We start from the raw sequence: 18,592 nt of genomic DNA on the forward strand, positions 1-18,592 counted from the left end.
AATGTATGTAATATATATATATATCCACACGTTAAATCTTCAGCAAATCTTTCAATGACAGATAACAAAATGTTTGTGGATATATTCAATCCTATCGTCATATTTTGTGTGACAATTTATTTTATTATTTTGTTTATTTGATGTATAAATATTTTAAATGCATAGTGATTTTGGCTGTTTTTTTCTTTTTCTATATTTATCTAACAAGCAATTTAAACTTTTATAATGCTCATTAACTAAATTTAAACATTCCACAGCCTAAGTTTAAATTGGTGGGCTACTTTATTTTACTATATTCTATAACTGACAGCTTTACATTTTATGATATTTTCTTTAAAGCTTCAGAAGATTTGAATTTTTGTTAATTTAAATATGTGGACTATCTTCTATTTTTCAGTTTTGTTTGCTACTTATGATTTTTCATGTAAGATTGCCTTAAGATGGGCTTTGAATATGTTCGAAAACATTAGTATCTGTCATTAAAAAATTTGCTAGAGAATTAAGTTGTGGCAATATGTATGTTCACATTTAGATTGATGTTTATTTTAATCTGTAAAATTTTTAAAATAATTTTAAATATTTCATGTACAGATCAGTTAAACTGTTGAAAGGTGTTAACAGTAAAGAAATATACCCTTGAAACTCCAGCAGTTCAGATTTATTTGGAACAAATGTTTTTAGCTATATTTAAAGGCTCTCTTCAGGTTGTTCTTGATTGAACATCAAATACCTAAACGATTTTAAATTGCTTTTAATATGTAAGAAAATAAACTTAACAACAAACTAACACTTTTGTATTGTTTTAAAATAAATCTTTATAATATAATCAAAATCTAAGAGTTTCTTGAATTTTGATTTGGAGAATTAATAGCTTTTGAGATTGTTTTTATATAAAATTTCTTTGAATATAATTTAATTAAAACTTGAAAAGAAGCTAAAAAACAAAAAAATTGATTTTTAAGAAACTGCATAAATTATTTTATATATAATGAGGATTTGTTTGAATAATAATAATTAATAATAAACAAAAGCATTTAAAAATTAACTGCATTAGAAATAAGGGAAAACAGTGATAATAATTTGAAATCTTGTAAACAAAGTTATTCAAGCAAATATTATTTATAATCATTACTCTTCTCTCTCCCAAAAAAAACTTATATGATTTTCTTCAACTTGCATAAAGAAATATTTTTTCCCCAATAAATTTAACTAATGTATATGCAAATTATCAATTTACCTTTTAAGGCATGTTATGATTAAATACTATTGTTCAACTTTCAATTTGTGATAAAAAAAAAAAAAACATTTAGCTACAAGTGATGTAGAAATATAAAGGAGTTAAAAGAAAGATTTTGTTTGAAAGACATTTAAATTTATTTATTTAAATTTGGTCTTATTAAATAAAATATCTATTTGTTTTCAAATAAAATTGTAATACATATCAGAAATTATACATGAATTTTCATTATTTAAATAAATCATTAAATCTTTATTTTGTACAATTGCAATAACAGAAGTCACGTGAATTGGAACAGAAGTATAAGATTAATTGTAGAGAAGTAAAAGCAAATTTAAATTTCTAATGTGAAATACACTAAAAACTTAAATATTAGATAGGCTTTTTAACTTATTTATTCAAATCAAGCATTATTATATTTTTAAGTTCCACATAAGAAGGTGATTGCTATTCTTTATGAACAACAAACATAACATAGTTCTTCCTCTCTTTGGTGGTATCATGCACTTCTGTTTTTTTTTTTTTTTTTTTGTCCTATGAGCACCAAGAAGTGAAGTATTTTTTTTTTTTTTTTTAAAGCTAATAGTAGATTTGTCTAAGCCCGCAAGGGGGCAGCTGGATAGTGAGGGACAGATTACTCCCCGAAAAATTTCTCCCATTTTTTGGCCACCCAGATTTGGCCACCCAGATTCAATTCCAGGTTTCCTAGAGTGGTNAATTTTGTTATTGTTTTCCTTCTGTTGTTTGGTTAGAATATATTAAAATTTCTATATTTTTGTAACTATCTCTCTATAATAAATACATTATTTGTTTCATATATTTCAGAAATTAAATGATGCTTAATGATACTTAAGTTCATTTTATATTTAAACTTTAAACTTAATTTAAAAATCTCTAGTAAAATCCAAAAACCTCATAGAGTTGTATAAAATGAGATAGAATTGATTAATTATCCAGCTATGCAATTTTGGAATTAAGAATACAGAAAATACTTTACTGTATTTTCAATTTTAAATTATTTTATGGTTTCATTTGATGAAGCATTGTATTTAAGACAAAATGTGGCATTCAGATTTAATATTTAATTGCTATATTTAGAGACCATATTGTTGCTGTAAAACTATCAGACTGCTTTTTAACTAATATATATATATATATTAGTTTTTATATATTNTTCCTGATGCCACTATTAGTTTTATATATATATATAAAACTAATTAAAAGCTTCAGTCAAAATACTATTTATTTCATGATTACATGATATTTTTCAGTTTTATCAAAAATAAAAAAGATTTTAACAAGTTAAATTCAACATTTTTCAATTTATAAACATTATTTCTTAAGTTTAAAATGAATGTTCTGATATGTAGATATATTGTAATAAAAAAAAGTTTTTTCCCGTTTACCCCTTTATAGAAGTTATAACATTTAGAATAGATATATATGTTAATTGATGACTTTTGTGTCATTTTAAAATATTTTAAAAATCTTTTAGATTGCCCCAGAGCAAGGATTGCAACCTGTTGTTCAGCCAGAAGTCTTAAGACAACAATGCCTCAATAATGCAAAAGATACAGTAAATCAGGCCAACAGAGTACAAGGTGTGCCTTTAGTAGAAAATGAAAGGATAGTTGAATTAGTTTCTCATTTAACATCTCTGATGATTCAAGTTAAGGTAAATCAATGCATTTTAAGACAAGACATTTGAATTTAAAGTATGTTTTGAACATGCAATTTATAGCAGTGATACAAATGAATTTCTAAATAATTTTCAATTATACTCACTTAATTATGATTTATTTTTATTTATAGTATTTTTACGTAAGTAAATCATAAGTATGTACATTTATATTATTTTTAGATATTTTCAATTATTTCACTGATGCTTGGTTTGTCAAAAATCATTCTCAGTCAGATTTTAAAGCACAATTGGATGAAGTGAGTGCATTATACAAAAAAATTATGAACTAGAAATATTAGACTAAAAGATATTATATAAGTGTTTAAGTACTTACATATTAGTTATGGAATGAGTACTGTTGTTGGTTCTCTGAATTTCGGGGGGTTTAATTAATTTTTTTTTAACCTATTTGAAATTATTTTAAATTTAAAGACATTTTTAAATCTGAACAAAATTTTGTATCAGTTATACAATACAGTTCAACTCGGTTATAAGGAACATAGATATAACAACTTCATGGTTATAATGAACAAAATGCCATAACAATTTTAATTTATGTATATTTCTATACATTTTCTCACAGTTATAATGAGGGTATTTCATGGAAATACCGAGCAAATTTTTAGTAGCTATGCAAACACATGAACAATTACTTGAACAATTAAGAATGCAATTCTTAATTTTTCAAGTAGTAAGAAATGCAATACCGAATTCTTGGAAGAGATAAAAAAGAAAATGTACTTAGTTTTATGACCTACATTGATTACAGGTCTGTTTATCACTTAACTCAGCCAATTTACCTATGATTGTAAAATTACTATATATTCTTCTTAGAAACAAACCCTTATATGAGAAGGATGTCTATAAAGAAAAGAAAATGTCATCTCTCAGGTCACAAAAAAGTAGAAATTATTCACAAGTTAGATCCTGGTGCTAAAAACATTGAAATGTATAAAAAAAATTTTCTTTCTCATATTTGACAGTATCAACATTATTGAAAAATAAAGCAATCATCAATTTTAAGATTTGTAAATAAAAAGACTAATTGAAATTTGGCATATTATTAATTAGTATTAACCTTAATTACTAAAAATATATTTTATATTGTAACTTATACTATATTTTTTATTAATAGTTATATAATGTAATTTTATATTTATATATATATTGAATCAACGCTACGAATTTTGCTGCTCATGAAGTGATTGCTATGTGTTTGTGCCAGAAGCAGCTGCCAATTCTCCCTCTAATTACATCACTGCTCTTTATGGATATAAAGAGGAAATCTTGCTGGTCCTCAAATGCTCATTATAACCAAGTTTAACTGTAATATAATAGTTAAAATTTTAGGGTAAAATAAAAGCAAATTTTTTACAAGAACAATTTGCAACATAAAATAAGAAAACAAAACAAAAACAACTTTTAAGAAAATTTTTAAAACTAGGTTAAAACTTTTGCAAACTGATATTTAATTGATTAAAGTAATACTGTATAATAGTATATATTTTTTATAATCATTTACAGTACATTGCAAGAATGTAATTTGTAATTTGCATATACAATAATTTCGTAAACATTACTGTATGCTAAATGGATATATTTAATGGAATAATTTAAATATAACAGTATTTAATGTTCAATAATACAATAGATGAACATGCAATGCAAAATATAAAATTAGTATGATTGTATCTCATGAACAAATACTTTTCTTGGATATTTAAATTTTTGAATTATTGGTTATCAACTATTTGATCTCTCTTGAAGTAATTTCTTTATGATGCAATATATACTGTATTTTCCATTACTGCCCCCATTCTTAAAAAACATTGTTTTAATTTCTGAAAATATTTTTTTATTTAGAGATTTTATTTATAGAATTGAAAAACTTATTTGGGATTAAATTAAGTGAATAAGATTCATGCTGTAGTAAAGCAATTTTTTTCTCAAGTTAAAAAAATAATCTAAGTCAATGTCATTTGAATTATATATATAAAATTCTGTAATATAAAGTAGGTTATATTGAAGAATTGTTTTGAAATTCATGTTTTTTTTTTTAAGTTTAAAAGATATATGTTTCATCGTCATTTGTCATTGTAACTTTAAGAACAGCTACTAAGATTTATGTTTCAGTTTTCCTTTTTTTTAGCCTATACCATCTTTCATAAAATTGCCCTTCTAGTAGAAAAATTATTCTTCAAAGATTTTTATTGCTTTGAATAAATATTACTTAGAGACAGTTTTCCATTTACTAAATAGACTAACATATTTTTATTGTCATTATTAGGGTTTCTCAAACGAGATCCGGGATTCCGGTTGTTTTTTTAACCTGGGAAATTCTTCTCATCCCAGGAAATCTCGCAAATTTCTTAAACATTCATTTTTTTCTTATTTTGTGTTAAGGTTGAGGAAATTTTGCAAATAGAAAGTATAATTGACTCACAAACTGTCAGAATACATTTGTATTTATTAATTTTAAATCTACTTATTAGTTTTTTTTAATTTTTCCTTGTTATGGCATGTCATAAATGGTCAATAATCAGTGCATAGATTATTTGTGACAGGACTCTGAAAATTCTTTACTTTTCGGAACCTGTAATATCTGGAACAATTGTGCTTATGGTGTCTTAATTTTTAACCATCCCCAGTAGATTCGATAACTGCATAACTCCAGGTTGTGCAAATTGGGCAAGGATACAAATGAGTATGAAGTCTTCATGTATGAAGTTTTTCTTCATAAACCTGATTATTAAAGCCAAATGAATTGCCAAATTATCGGACTACATTAAAGCAGCTGAGGTAGACAAATCAAGAATACTAGACAGCAAAAGAAGTACTACAATCGTGAAAACGAACTTGAAATCTTCCAGGCTACAAGCGAAAAAAACATATAACATCTGTCTTCTACTAAATGCATTAAAGATGATTCCACTAACATCAATTAAATCAGAAAGGGCATTCTCGGTAGCAGGACTTTTCATTACTAAAATAAGAATCAGATTGACTGATCAGAGTATTGACCATCTTTGCTTTTTAAAGTCTTATTATAAAAATTTACAATAATATTTTGTATTATGTTTTATTTAAAAAACGAAAATTACCTTTTAAATTAGGAGTTTGATCTAAGTTCATTTTTTTAAAATTTTCAACTCAATTCAAAGCATTTTGTTGTTGTTGTTGTTGTTTGCAGTTTCCAGCAAACTTTAATAAATTTTTTCTATTTGTGAAAATTTCTACGTAATTCAAAGGTAATTTTTAATATATATATTATACAGCATTATTAATGATTTTGGAGGTTGCAGAACGTATTAAATTACTTTAAAAAATAAAAAATAATTATATCATTTGATTTCATGATATTTTGTATATCTTAAAAATAATTAATTCTGTCCCGGGATCCCGGGAAACAGTTCACTTTTATCCTGGAATCCCGGGACAAGCAAAAGACCGGGAAATGAGAAACCCTAGTCAGTATGTATATGTATCAACATAAGTTAAATAATAATTATTGTATTTAATTTAAACTACATTTTTATGTATTTCAAACCAATTATTCAATATTTTACATGAACAAAAACAGAAGCAACGATATAATTTTAAAAAGAAATAAAAATATTCTTTTGTAGAATCTAGCTGAGAATGATTTAAATTCATTTGAATTCAAGTCTCTGTCTGATTCTCTTGTTGAAATACAAGTTAAGCTTGAACCTCAAAACATCAGGTAATTTATTATTATTTCTTCTTTACAAATTGCATCTAGATTACTAATTTTTAGTAGATTAAACAATGAAAATTTTATTAGTTTTTAACTTTTCCACAATTAAAGATTCTTACTGAAATAATAATTAAATTTAGGATTTGCTGAAAGATATAACTTGTTACCTTTGAAAATCTGACAAGTTTTTTAAGTATATATATTTTTTTCTAGTGTGTTTCAAAATAACGTGGAAATTCATATCAATCACATACAGAGTGGATTAGGACAAATGGGTAATCTTCATGCTTTTGCCACACAAAATATTCAGGCATGATTATTACTTTTATCATAGATAATATTGTTTTAAAAATTTTTACAAATTTTCCAGTAATTATTCGTAGAGGATATTTTTCTTTTTTGTTAAATATATCTGTTTAATTTTTAAATAATATAAAAATTTTGTGGCAATGTTAAATTTTATTTTACAAATATTTTATCATTTATATATATATATATAATTTAAAACATTTTATTAACTAAATTAAACATTGTAAATGTATAAAAAAGCCAATATGTCACTTTTAAATAGGAATGAACATAAATTATATAAGGCAAAAATAGACCAGTGCCTTAATCTTATTCAAATATTTTATCTTATTTTTAAGAAATTTCAGACTGTTGTTATTGTCAATATCCTTATTTATTACCCATGCTGTAAGCAAAAATGTTATTTCTTCAAAGGAATATTTGCAAAGTGATTAGTATTAATCTTTTATATTACTTATCAAAGATTAAGTTATAATGTTGAAAAATATTTGTTGTTTAAATTTTCTAATTGTTTTTAAACCTTTTATGGATTGATTGATTTTGTAAAAATTTCATTGTTGAAATTTTCTTAAATTATTTATATATAACCTTATATATATATATAACTTTAGGATGCAGAAGAGTGTTATAAATGATTACATAAAACATCATTTAAATTATCTTGCAATCTTTTCTTTGATATTATAATGATTACAAGATAATGTATTCTTTTTATATTTAAAAAGATGTTATTAACCTGCTTAATTATCACTTTGTAAATCTTCCTTATTAGAAAATTTTAAAAAGAATGTATAATTTTCTTTTTTAAATAAATATATAGTAAAATAACATTGCTGTTTTCTCATAACTTGTAATTTACATTTAGTTGTGAATATCAACTGGATTCCATTTTAACAATATATATATATATCTATATATATATATATCTATATATATATATATATATCCACACGTTAAATCTTCAGCAAATCTTTCAATGACAGATAACAAAATGTTTGTGGATATATTCAATCCTATCGTCATATTTTGTGTGACAATTTATTTTATTATTTTGTTTATTTGATGTATAAATATTTTAAATGCATAGTGATTTTGGCTGTTTTTTTCTTTTTCTATATTTATCTAACAAGCAATTTAAACTTTTATAATGCTCATTAACTAAATTTAAACATTCCACAGCCTAAGTTTAAATTGGTGGGCTACTTTATTTTACTATATTCTATAACTGACAGCTTTACATTTTATGATATTTTCTTTAAAGCTTCAGAAGATTTGAATTTTTGTTAATTTAAATATGTGGACTATCTTCTATTTTTCAGTTTTGTTTGCTACTTATGATTTTTCATGTAAGATTGCCTTAAGATGGGCTTTGAATATGTTCGAAAACATTAGTATCTGTCATTAAAAAATTTGCTAGAGAATTAAGTTGTGGCAATATGTATGTTCACATTTAGATTGATGTTTATTTTAATCTGTAAAATTTTTAAAATAATTTTAAATATTTCATGTACAGATCAGTTAAACTGTTGAAAGGTGTTAACAGTAAAGAAATATACCCTTGAAACTCCAGCAGTTCAGATTTATTTGGAACAAATGTTTTTAGCTATATTTAAAGGCTCTCTTCAGGTTGTTCTTGATTGAACATCAAATACCTAAACGATTTTAAATTGCTTTTAATATGTAAGAAAATAAACTTAACAACAAACTAACACTTTTGTATTGTTTTAAAATAAATCTTTATAATATAATCAAAATCTAAGAGTTTCTTGAATTTTGATTTGGAGAATTAATAGCTTTTGAGATTGTTTTTATATAAAATTTCTTTGAATATAATTTAATTAAAACTTGAAAAGAAGCTAAAAAACAAAAAAATTGATTTTTAAGAAACTGCATAAATTATTTTATATATAATGAGGATTTGTTTGAATAATAATAATTAATAATAAACAAAAGCATTTAAAAATTAACTGCATTAGAAATAAGGGAAAACAGTGATAATAATTTGAAATCTTGTAAACAAAGTTATTCAAGCAAATATTATTTATAATCATTACTCTTCTCTCTCCCAAAAAAAACTTATATGATTTTCTTCAACTTGCATAAAGAAATATTTTTTCCCCAATAAATTTAACTAATGTATATGCAAATTATCAATTTACCTTTTAAGGCATGTTATGATTAAATACTATTGTTCAACTTTCAATTTGTGATAAAAAAAAAAAAACATTTAGCTACAAGTGATGTAGAAATATAAAGGAGTTAAAAGAAAGATTTTGTTTGAAAGACATTTAAATTTATTTATTTAAATTTGGTCTTATTAAATAAAATATCTATTTGTTTTCAAATAAAATTGTAATACATATCAGAAATTATACATGAATTTTCATTATTTAAATAAATCATTAAATCTTTATTTTGTACAATTGCAATAACAGAAGTCACGTGAATTGGAACAGAAGTATAAGATTAATTGTAGAGAAGTAAAAGCAAATTTAAATTTCTAATGTGAAATACACTAAAAACTTAAATATTAGATAGGCTTTTTAACTTATTTATTCAAATCAAGCATTATTATATTTTTAAGTTCCACATAAGAAGGTGATTGCTATTCTTTATGAACAACAAACATAACATAGTTCTTCCTCTCTTTGGTGGTATCATGCACTTNTTTTTTTTTTTTTTTTTTGTCCTATGAGCACCAAGAAGTGAAGTATTTTTTTTTTTTTTTTAAAGCTAATAGTAGATTTGTCTAAGCCCGCAAGGGGGCAGCTGGATAGTGAGGGACAGATTACTCCCCGAAAAATTTCTCCCATTTTTTGGCCACCCAGATTTGGCCACCCAGATTCAATTCCAGGTTTCCTAGAGTGGTAGGCTGACACTTTAACTGCCCTAGCCAGTGGAAACATATACTTATAATCATTACTGAATGCTAGTGCTAATCTGTAATTTAATGTTTACTCGTGTATGCAATTTTATGTTGGTTTAAACAATGTGAGTTTGTGTTTTTATAACTTTTATGCTCCACTTGATGACAAAAAAGGATAAAATTTTCAATTTAGGTAAACAAAAATTCAGATAATATGGAGTTTTGAATTTGGTCCCATCAAATCCAGACAGACAAAAATATAAATTAATTAATTAACAAGTTTCTACTGTATTTTGTTGATCTTTGATGGCCGTATTAAATATTTTGAAGAAATAAAAATCTTTTTTAATTTTAATTTGTTAAAACTTTTATTGTTATTTATAAATTAATATGGGGAAAATACTTTGAGAAGTTAGCAATGAATATTTGAATTTTCTCAAAGAATGATAAATAAATGTCATTGATATGTCTGTCAACAACATACAGAGTAAATATGATATTGCTACCACACTGACAAATGATAGGATAGTTTATTTAACCTGCATTATTTTGCTCAACTCAAAATGTGAGTAACCCATTAAATGACAGTTAATCAGATCTATTTTGATAAAATAAAAATATAAAAGAATTGTTGATGGAAAATCTTTAAAATAATGACTTGTAGGGAATTCTGCCTTAGTATGCAGTTTGTATTTCTGCTTTAATGGTAAATTCTTCAAGCAGTCATTATTTGCTGAAATTTAGCAGAATTAGTAGTCAGAAAGATTTAAGAAATAATAAAAATATTTCATGTGGTATATTTGTATACCAATATCAAGAATTGAAATGACAATGTATGTACTGAACATTCAAGGAGAGCATTTAGATACTGTATTTTAAAAATATATTTAATACAATTTTTCATAAATAATTAAAATCTGTAATATTTATAATTTTTTGAAAAGAAACATAAATACAAGCTTGAATTTAAATAAGGTGCCTAGTCTCAAGTTATACATGTAACAACAAGGACTTGCTGAGAATGTTACTTGATGTGAAGTCATTCAGTGAGATCTTTCACTGAACAAATTTATGTATTGTGATATTCTCAATAGATTTGTGTTACCATACTGAATACTAAGTTTCAAGAAAAGGATGAGTATAGAGATAAGTAGGAATTTTGGAGACATTTTTAAATGCATTCATACAAATAAATTGAAGACTTGGGACAAGAACATGTTAACTGTATCGTTATTGGACATTGTTGAATCTCTACACAAGGGTAGATATGATTTCTAGATTCATGACCCATAACTTCTCATATATTAGAGTTGATAGGTCAGTCTAATTAATCAGCTGTGACATGTAGATACAGGACAAATTTGGAACTTAAGAGCAATTTTTCCAGAAATGAAGAAACAAGTTAACATATTCTTGCCCCAAGGTCTTTGATTTGGTATTTTTTGAATGAAATTGCGGATATTTTACTATATACTTTTCATGTAAACCTTGTTTATATAACTTTCTAAATACTTTATGAGTTTTGAACAAAAAGAAATTCTTTCCCATCTTGAATTTATTGGTATTTTTAAATATTGAAGTTTAATACTTTTAAACTTTAGAGAAGTTTGTACATGCTGATACTATAAAATATTTATATGATGCATACAAAGCATACTAATCAGATTGCTTGCTCCTTGATTTGTCTGCCTTCCATTTCCTTTTTCCGAAGAGATTCAGTCAGTAGTGTAGACTGAAGGGTATCGTCTAAGGCAATCTGTCTGCACAACTTCCTCTTAGTGCGAGGTGGAGATAAGTTTAAATCAATTGCCCTTCCTCTTTCTCCAGTTTCTATATTCATATGTCGGCAGGGATTTTGGCTGTCACTACTGATGGAAGATTTTGACAATTTGAAAGTTGAAGTGGAAGATTCTGGTCGCATGCTAGATGATGATTCTCCTGAAGAACGTCTTAACAGTTTACGAGATTCTTGGAACCCATGTCGCTCCAAACCTCGCAGAGAAATTGCTGCCTGTTTCCAGCTGTCTGAACGGGAGGAGAAATTTTCACTGGATATACTTGAAGCATGTTTGTGTCGACACTGCATATGATTTTGGATTTGTGTGATGGTTAGAGTATATTCTTCTCCTGCATTTGGTTTGCTATCTTCATGGCATAAAAGCCAAGTCTTGGCCCATATTTTCCAGTCTTTGGGCTCTTTTTTGATTTTCTTCATTGGTTTATCTGTCAGAGAGTTGGTGTTTGCTACTGTTTGATGATTAGAAAAATTAGAACTATGTTGGTACCTACCTATACCTCTAGTTACACGTGATTCTTCAATTCTCTTGCATATCCATATACAGTCTTTCTTGAATTGTTTAGTAAATATAGCATATAAGAAGGGATTGGCACAACTATTCAAAGGTAATACAAAAATCGCAAACACTTTGGCTTCTTCAGTGGAGATCAGTTGAACACCAGATATAGCTGTCAAAGAGAAGAAAGCAATAGGTGCCCAACAAAGAAAATCTGTAAAAACTAAAAGAGCCATTCTCTTTGCAATCCTGTATTCATTGGAGTTCCAAGCCTGAGATCCACGAATGGAACAATACATTTTCAGGTAGCAAGCCATCAAGATTAAAAATGAAACTCCATTTGCCATTATCAGGAACACAATATATGCTATTGATAGATGTGTATCTGCTTCAAATGGTAAACAAATGGCAAACTTTTTATAATCGCTGATACCTATCAAGGGTAAAACTGACATGGAAAGAGCAAAAATCCATCCTATTGCCATAATATAGCCAGCATGTCTAAGACTCAGACGTTTGTTAAGATGCATTGCATTAGTGATAGCATATTTTCGCTCAAGAGTAATAACAGATAAAGTGTATACTGATAATTCACTACTGAGAACCCCAAGAAATCCTGCAATTTGACATCCAGCTGAAGTCTGCCATAAAATGGCATGCATCTGTAATTACAAAATAGAATCTTAACAATATTTGATTTCATAAAATCTAAATAAAAAACATTCATTTATATAATTTTAAAAAAGTAAAATACCTTGAATTCACCTAGCGTAGAAGCATCTACTACTGCAAGAATGCCAAGATAAATGCCCATAAAAAAATCAGCAATTGCTAAATTGCAAACTAAGAATCTAGGCACATCCATTCTGCTTCTTCCAAAAAGGAGAACAGTTACCACAGTTCCATTTCCCAACATAGCTAGAAGGAAAACTACCCAAACTCCACAACGAAGAGTCCACCAACCAAACAGGTCTTCACAAGGTAGGAAAGGACCTAAACGAAATTTATTTTTAAAAATATTTTTGAGCTTACATTTAAGTGCAATATAATTATTTACTGTTTACCAGGTACAGGCAAGCATTGTAAAGGTTGATTTAAATTTTCTTCAGAATTTAAGACAAATTTGTAATCATGATAATATTCTTCATACTGTAGCATGTCATCAGCATACTCTTTAGCTAGATTATTCCAGAACTGGCTGGATAACTTCCCACTTATATTTGCTAAAATAAATAAACTTTATTTTTCAAAAAAGTAGGGCAAGCTCTCTAAAGAAGTGAAAAATACATACCATAAGCAGACCAAAAATTGCTTGCATTAGACAACCATAGAGAATCATCTATATCATCTTTAGCTAACCACAATATACTTTCTTTGAGAGATGATAGAGGAGGAGGAGCCACACTGACTGAATGAAGAAAGGCACAACAGTGATAGGAGTAGGATAATACCAGATTATGTACTTTGGGAAAGGCTTGAGGAGAAGGAAACTCTTTGAGATTAGGATTATTAAAGGTCTTCAGTTGACGGATATTCTTTAATCCTCGAGTAGGCAATTTGGGAAAGTAATTATTCCCCAGATTCCTGTCAAGACGAAGCGAATTAATGCGATTGTCAGGGGAATAAAATATAAAATTTAATAAAAAATATAAAATTTGTAACCAAACTTACAAATCTCTTAGTTCTTTTAGAGGAACAAAAGCCTCCGGATGAATTTCGGTGATTTTATTATCCATCAGATTACTGTGGATGAATAGAGTTACAATAATATCAAAATTAGAGAGTGAGATAAGTAAATTTAACTTACAGAACTTGAAGATTTTCTAATCCCAAGAAGGATTGTCCACCAATAGATTTGAGAAGATTGTGACTAAGAAATAAATCGATGAGTTTGGACTGGTAAAGGAAATGGGAATTCGGAAGTAATTTGATATGATTATATCTCACATCACTGAAATAAAAATTATAGTTTTGCAAATTACATTGGAGGAATGGTGAAAGTTTAGAGAGAGAGAGAGAAGAAGAAACTCACAGTAAACGCAACCCCAAACAATGATCAAGTTTCGGTAAGACATTCAGGCGATTGGACTGTAGATTACTGAAATAAAACATTATTTATAGATTAATTGTGACTGAAATAATATAAATTAAAAGGCAACTTACAGGCTCTTCAATTTTGGGGTTTTCTGGCATAAATCATCAGGTACAAATTCGAGTAATCCTCTGTCCAATCGAATGTGCTCGAGAGAAGGCAACACGCTGATATTAGGAAAACGGCGTAACCGATAGGCTTTCGATACGATACTAATAAAAGACCATCAGTTCTATACTCTGTTAAGAATATTAAAGTAAAAATAAATATCTTACAGTTGTTTCAAGTGGAAAAGCTGGCGGAAAGTACAGTTTTCAATGGGATTGTCGGAAACATCTATGAGGAATAGGTTAGGAGTAGAAACGAAAGTATCTGCTCCTATCTGATCGATATGATTATGAGTGGCTGTGCTATAGAAAAATACAAGTTCATACCGTTTAATGTTTAACAATTTAAACTACAAAACAATGAGATCACTTCGAAAACGGTCGCATGCCGTCTGTGACGTCATTATAAAAGGCCGTTCGTTTTCAAAAAATTTACACTTTAATCGCGTTTAGCATTAACGCTTTAAATATATTAACTCGACAGGTGGACGCGTGATTTTTATTAATAGTTTTATTGTTATTTAATATATAAAATCAAATTCTAAATTCATCTTCAATTCTTTTTTCTTTTGTAAAGATTGAACTGATAGCAGAAATTACAAATTTACTATTAATTCAAGGCTTGAATGAAGAAACACGAGTTTAATATTGATTCAATCGATGCTGTTTGTAACGGGACACGACATTGTTGCGTGGTGAAACTTTTATGTATCGTTTTATTAAATCGCAAACCATTGGAGATTGGGAGAATGGAAACACGTCACGAATCGATTTTTTCCCCTCGAATTAAAGATCTTGTAATCTTTGCGTGCATGTATCTTAGTAATAAGTAGAATAACGTGTTACGACGTGTATTCGTCACCATTTCTCTTCGTTGACTAAGCTCCAAATTGGTACGGATGTTTAAATTAGTACATATTATTAGTCAAACCACGTGCTTCGTTACGTTTAGAATTTGATTTTAAAACAAAAATTATATTGATTTCATTTTTAAATATTTAAATTGCTTATTTTAAGAATGATAATTATGAATAAGATCTTAAATGAAGTACACTTTCGTCCCATATCTGCAAGTGTGATTTAATAAACACGTGCGACTAGACTAATTTATAGTATTTTCGGCCTACGTGTGAATAAAAATATTCAATTAAATTCATTCAGCTTCCAGAATGATTAAATTTTCGTGGCTGCGTTTGTTGACGTCAATAGCCAGCGTGTTTCCATTTTCTAAAGTGGTCTCGTTTTCCCGTTTTAAAACGGGCAAGAGCTTTCATTTAAATTAGGAAAGACGAGAACGACTTACAATTCTCTCAGAAAAGGCAAGTTGGTCAACGGTTGCGGTAGTTCTTTTAGTGAATTATGATTTAGATTTCTGCAAAAAAAAAAACAAAAAGAATTATTGGTTTAATATTAAGAAGACATCGTTCCGTACGTAATCTACACGGGAATACGCGATTTAGTAGTGTTTGTATTTCGACACGATTTATATCGATGATGGCCGACACCCACACGTTCGAATACGAATTCGAGCATGTGGATGCTGCCGTGTCTTCGCATCTCGATGCAGACGAATTTCTAGAAATGCTGTTAAAGCAACGCACGTACTGTCTCGTGATTTCGGTCACTGCTCCTCTACACAACCAATCGATACTAACGACTGTCCGTCATTGACTGGCTAAAGAAAACACTGACGATTCTTAATTAAACAAGCGAAGATCCTCTGTAATATCGGAATAGGACAACGAAACGATATCCTTAAATAGGGAGAAGTAAGGCAAACACGAGTCGATCGATATCCACAATGGAGAGAAAACACAGATTTTTTTAAACAAAACTGCGGATTTCTGAGTGGGATGTTGAAAGCGGACAAATAAGATAAAGGTTATTAAATTGGGGTACACGTAGGAGGATGAAGAGCGAATCATTTGTGGGCGGATGTTATGAAGAAAATAATGTAACACCCCCGCCCATTCATAACTGAATAGCAATGTTTAGATTTAAAGATTATAAATCGGGATTAAAGGAAAATAATCTGTCTTAACGCGAAACGAACGGTGCGATTGGTTGAAATTGGTTTTTTTTCCGTACCGCGCCATTCAATGTTGATCGTTAACCGCGGTCGCGTACGCGATTAATTATTGGTTAAATTATCGATGAGGGAGATGGCGGATGAAAGTGAAGATGAGATTACTCACAGCAGTAGAGCGGTTTCTGGCACGTCTTCTGGAACGATGGATAGGGAAGAGCGGGAGCAATCGACGGAATCTTCACCATTTTTTCGACTACATACGCATTGCTTTGGACAGGTGGAAGTGATGTTGCCAGTTACCTGGATCCAAACAAGTGTTAGCCAGTGAGCAGCCGCTATCATTCGCAGGTTGTTGTCGGTAGGTGTCATGTCGAGTTCGTTCGGTCCGTTCTAAGAGCGTTTTCCACCCGCGATGTCGATTTCCGTCTTTCGCCGCTAGGTGGTCTGGGTCGACGTCACGCCGTTTAATTTTAATAAATTCTAATCCGTTCGGGTGACGTCACATCCAATCTCGGTGGATAAAGGTCAGAGTTCACGCGTTTAACCGATGAATGTCGGCGTTTAATTTTCTTATTTCTTTTAGACGTGATCTTTCGGCCCGATTTTAATTAAATTTTAAGTGGGAAAATTAATTTATAATTTGAAACGGTGTTAAAAAGTTTTTCGGTTTTGGTCCCGTTTAGTGAAAACGCCGTCCGAAATTAGCCGTAGGCATTACTTTAAAAATTAATTATTAATTTTTGTTAATTAAAAAAAAATGTAACGTTGATTTAAGGCCTCCCGTGCAAAATAGGATGTCAAAATTTCGAATTTTTCCGAAAAATAAATATTTTTATAACAACAGATGGCAGCATTGTAAAACACTATTTTCTACCCCATTAGATTTTTATCCAATGCAATTTCAGTAGTGACCAAAACGAATCCTAGATGGCGACACTAGTAAAATAAAAACTTTTAATCATCAGTTATATAAATTACGTAATTGAAAGTTGAAATTATTTTTATAAAAATTTAAACCGAGATTTGATAGTTAATAAAAATCGTTGAAAAAATCACAATAATTAAATATTTTAAATTATTCAAAACAAACAAAAAATCAATTAAATAAAAAAAAATCGCCATATTGAAAAAAATCAATTATGATTTACATGGCTGCTAATTTTATATTTTCTGACATATTTATGCAAATTATCCTCTGATTATTTATATATTAGAAACAAATATATTAAGTATATTATTATTATTATTTTATATCGAAATCGGCGTTATTTTACATCACTAAATCGACTAACTCGTGCCTATTTTACAGCGAAAAACACCAGAAAACATCCAAAATATACATTAATAGTATACTATTATATTATATACACGCATAGTTAACAGTTAAATTATATTTTGAAGCGTAACCACGTGTAATTGATACACTATCCGAGACTATATTCAGTTATATCTGTGCACATTCAATTATGTGGTATATGCAGGACGTAACTAGAGTAGAGCGTTATGTACGGACGTAGTAAGAAATCAATATTAAAAAACGTGTATGATGTGTATTATGATTAACTTTAAAACTGTATAACGTTTATGCATTAGTTGACTTAATTTGCATCCTTATATAGTGCCTACATACAAAAATATAATATTACACGTTACACAAGGTAAGTTCTCTTATATGAAACGTGGGATTTGTGTTTAAATTAATTGGTAAAAAGTTTTAATATAAATATTTAATATATTTTTTGATTATAATTAATAAAATTAAAAACAGATTACGAATTTTAACTTGAAAAATTATATAAACTTAAAAAAAGGAGAGATTCTGTTACAGATTTAAGCGTATTGCAATCTTTCCTCGATCTTTTTATGTAAAAATCATTTATAAATACACTAAATGGCAAAATATCAATTTATAAATCTCTTGAAATCTTAGTATAGTTTTAAAAGATTTTAGATCGTTTTTTTAGGATAAATTAAGTCTCTAGTTGGTCATTACGCGTATAAAAGCTATAACAATCCAGATTTTTATTAATTATTTTGAGTTAATTGATGCTTTTTATAAGGTTCCGAAGTAATTTTTTATGTATAAAAATATATTTTTTTTTAACTGAAAATGCTCTCCAGAAGGAAGTAAAGTAAGTGCATTTTGTTTTATATTCGATAATAAATTTCCAGATGAAGAATGAATATTGTTATTCTGATATATAGTCCAAACGGTTCGGTGTTTCCGCATAGAAATCTTAAATATAGGGCACGTTTTGTTTT

The 18,592-nt window shown here is 28.0% G+C and overlaps 2 protein-coding genes across 2 annotated transcripts in view; one reads left to right on the forward strand and one right to left on the reverse strand.

Moving 5' to 3' along the window:
• The window catches only part of LOC111623240 (protein lin-9 homolog), a 44,598-nt gene extending 35,943 nt beyond the window's left edge, over positions 1–8,655 (forward strand). Inside the window, exons 13-16 of the mRNA XM_023365734.1 lie at positions 2,733–2,912; positions 6,545–6,639; positions 6,847–6,943; positions 8,456–8,655. Coding sequence (XP_023221502.1) covers positions 2,733–2,912; positions 6,545–6,639; positions 6,847–6,943; positions 8,456–8,464 — 381 coding nt within the window. The 3' untranslated portion in view covers positions 8,465–8,655. The remainder of the gene's footprint in view (positions 1–2,732; positions 2,913–6,544; positions 6,640–6,846; positions 6,944–8,455) is intronic.
• Positions 8,656–9,825: 1,170 nt separating this feature from the next.
• On the reverse strand, positions 9,826–17,007 carry LOC111623242 (follicle-stimulating hormone receptor-like). The gene is made up of 11 exons (XM_023365735.1): positions 16,497–17,007; positions 15,605–15,673; positions 14,470–14,604; positions 14,266–14,406; positions 14,135–14,200; positions 13,910–14,053; positions 13,774–13,845; positions 13,394–13,686; positions 13,167–13,325; positions 12,857–13,095; positions 9,826–12,764 (listed from the first exon to the last, which is right to left on the reverse strand). The coding sequence occupies exons 1-11, from the start codon at positions 16,697–16,699 to the stop codon at positions 11,469–11,471; spliced, it is 2,817 nt and encodes a 938-aa protein (XP_023221503.1). The 5' UTR covers positions 16,700–17,007; the 3' UTR covers positions 9,826–11,468.
• Positions 17,008–18,592: the final 1,585 nt, after the last annotated feature.

This window comes from Centruroides sculpturatus, unplaced genomic scaffold (genome assembly GCF_000671375.1).
Source record: "Centruroides sculpturatus isolate CEXI.00-Female unplaced genomic scaffold, Cexi_2.0 scaffold262, whole genome shotgun sequence".
NCBI classification, from domain to species: Eukaryota; Metazoa; Arthropoda; class Arachnida; order Scorpiones; family Buthidae; genus Centruroides; species Centruroides sculpturatus.

Coding starts and splice junctions, on each gene's coding strand:
- LOC111623242 (XM_023365735.1), bottom strand. CDS start 16,699: ATGACACCTACCGACAACAACCTGCGAATGATAGCGGCTGCTCACTGG. Junction 14,605..15,604: donor TTGCCTTTTCTGAGAGAATT/GTAAGTCGTTCT, acceptor ATTTTTCTATAG/CACAGCCACTCATAATCATA. Junction 14,201..14,265: donor ACCCCAAAATTGAAGAGCCT/GTAAGTTGCCTT, acceptor GTTTTATTTCAG/TAATCTACAGTCCAATCGCC.